At 50.1% G+C, this 2,091-nt stretch overlaps 1 protein-coding gene across 1 annotated transcript; it reads left to right on the top strand.

Moving 5' to 3' along the window:
* On the top strand, window positions 1-954 carry LOC144367329 (olfactory receptor 5V1-like). The gene has a single exon (XM_078023163.1). The coding sequence runs from the start codon at window positions 1-3 to the stop codon at window positions 952-954; it is 954 nt and encodes a 317-aa protein (XP_077879289.1).
* Window positions 955-2,091: the final 1,137 nt, after the last annotated feature.

The raw sequence follows: 2,091 nt of genomic DNA, 5'->3' as shown, positions 1-2,091 counted from the left end.
ATGGACGTGGGCAACCTCAGCACAGTGACACAGTTTGTGCTCATGGGGCTCTCCGACCTCCCCAAGGTGCGCTACCCTCTCTTCGTGGTCTTTGCCGTCATCTACCAGATCACCTTGGCAGGAAACGGGGCCATTCTCTTGGCCCTTTGCACGGAGAGAAAGCTGCACACTCCCATGTATTACCTTCTGGCAAATTTGTCCCTCCTGGACATCTTCTGCCCATCAGCCACTGTCCCCAAGATGCTGCACAACCTCTTGAGCGGGGAGAATGGCATTTCTTTCCTCGGGTGTGCAGTGCAGCTCTATTTCCTGGTGGCCCTAGTTGGGAGTGAAGTCTTCCTGCTGGCCGTCATGGCTTATGACCGCTATGTGGCCATATGCTTTCCTCTGCGTTATGCCCTCATCATGACCAAGGTGCGCTGTGTCCAGCTGGTGTGTGGGACCTGGGCAGCTGGGTTCCTCAATTCTCTCCTGCACACTGTGTCCACCTTCTGCCTGTCTTTCTGCAAGTCCAACCTGGTCAACCAGTACTACTGTGACATCCCACAGGTTGTGGCCCTCTCCTGCTCCTCCACATACATGGCAGAGATGCTTGTTTTAGTGGTAGGAGGCACACTGGGAATCAGTGCCTTCCTGACCACCCTGGTCTCTTACGTGTACATCATCTGCACCATCCTCAGGATCCGGTCAGCAGAAGGCAAGCGCAGAGCCTTCTCCACCTGTGCGTCCCACCTCCTGGTAGTCTGCCTCTTCTACGGCACAACCATCTTCACCTACATCCGCCCCTCTTCCAGCCAACATTCCCCTGCCAGAGACAGACTCATCTCTATGCTCTATGGGGTGATTACCCCAATGCTGAACCCCCTCATCTACAGCCTGAGAAACTCGGAGGTCAAGGGAGCATTCACAAGGGTCCTGTGTGGAGGAGCACGTTCACAGCAAGCAGAGCATTAGAACAGAGTGACTCAGTGCTCTGCCCAGAGTGAAGTCATGGGAAAACAGTTTTCTCTCAAGATTTGGGGTAAAGTTCTGTACACACAGAAATTCATAGACATACGTGTAGGTGCACCTTTAGCTGTACGTATTTATGTATCTCATTCTTTATTAGGAATTAAAATTTGTCATCCAAAATTAAAATTCTTTGACGTTCTAAAGGACTGTCTGCTAACTTGTATCCATTGCTACCTTTCCTATGCCCATCCCATATCCAGCCTGTCTGAGCCCTAACAGAGCTAGACTATGTCATCTGTCTTATTTCCTTTTCTAATCAACATCCAACCATCTCTCTGTAGATCTTCCATTTAAACTCCTCATTTCTGTATTTTTAGCTGAAAATGGACAAGCTGTGGCCATGAACACTTAGGAGGTTCTAAGGGAAGTTAAGGTGCACACACGTGTGTTAACTGAGCTGCATTCTTACACAGCCCTCTCCTCGTCGCCCTGCGCTGTCCTGTGGTGGGAGCTCTTGACACGGACTTGCGTGACGAGTTTGAAATGCGCGCTGTGTTACTGGCCATGCTCATCATGCGCTGCAGCAGGTCTCGGGGACACGAATACCTGGCCTGTGTGTGTTGAGGCTCCAAGCCCTGAGCACTCATCTACCACTCTCTCCCTCCCTGGTGACCCGCCCTCCTTTCTCTCCTTTCTTTGAGTTCAATTTATTCAGGTTCCACGTGTGAGTTAAGAACATACAGTATACTTATGGTAACACACGGTATATATATTATAACATACGGTATTCAGGTGGTAACATACGCTTATTCATTTAGCATAAAGGTCTTCATTTCCATCCAAGTGAGGAATTTTAAATCAGGGGAGTGCTGGGGGCAAAAGCCTTTGGCCCTGAAACCTGGGTCCACCAGACACAGTGTGGTGCTCTCAGGCCACCTTCCCAGGTGGCTGGGATTTGGCTTGGGTTTGCATTGATTTGTTCAAATTCCTATCTTATTTTCTAGCATGAATCCACATGTTTCCAAGAATGTAATTCCACACCTTAGTAAAACCCTCAGGTGGAGTGTTTTTCACGCCCGGCCGGTGGGCGCTGTGACAGAAGTCACATCTCCCCTGCACAGGGTGCTGCCGTCTGTCAGG

Source organism: Ictidomys tridecemlineatus, chromosome 1 (genome assembly GCF_052094955.1).
Source record: "Ictidomys tridecemlineatus isolate mIctTri1 chromosome 1, mIctTri1.hap1, whole genome shotgun sequence".
Classification (NCBI taxonomy): domain Eukaryota; kingdom Metazoa; phylum Chordata; class Mammalia; order Rodentia; family Sciuridae; genus Ictidomys; species Ictidomys tridecemlineatus.
Note: the sequence above shows the minus strand (reverse complement) of the source record. Positions and strands in the feature narration are given on the sequence as shown.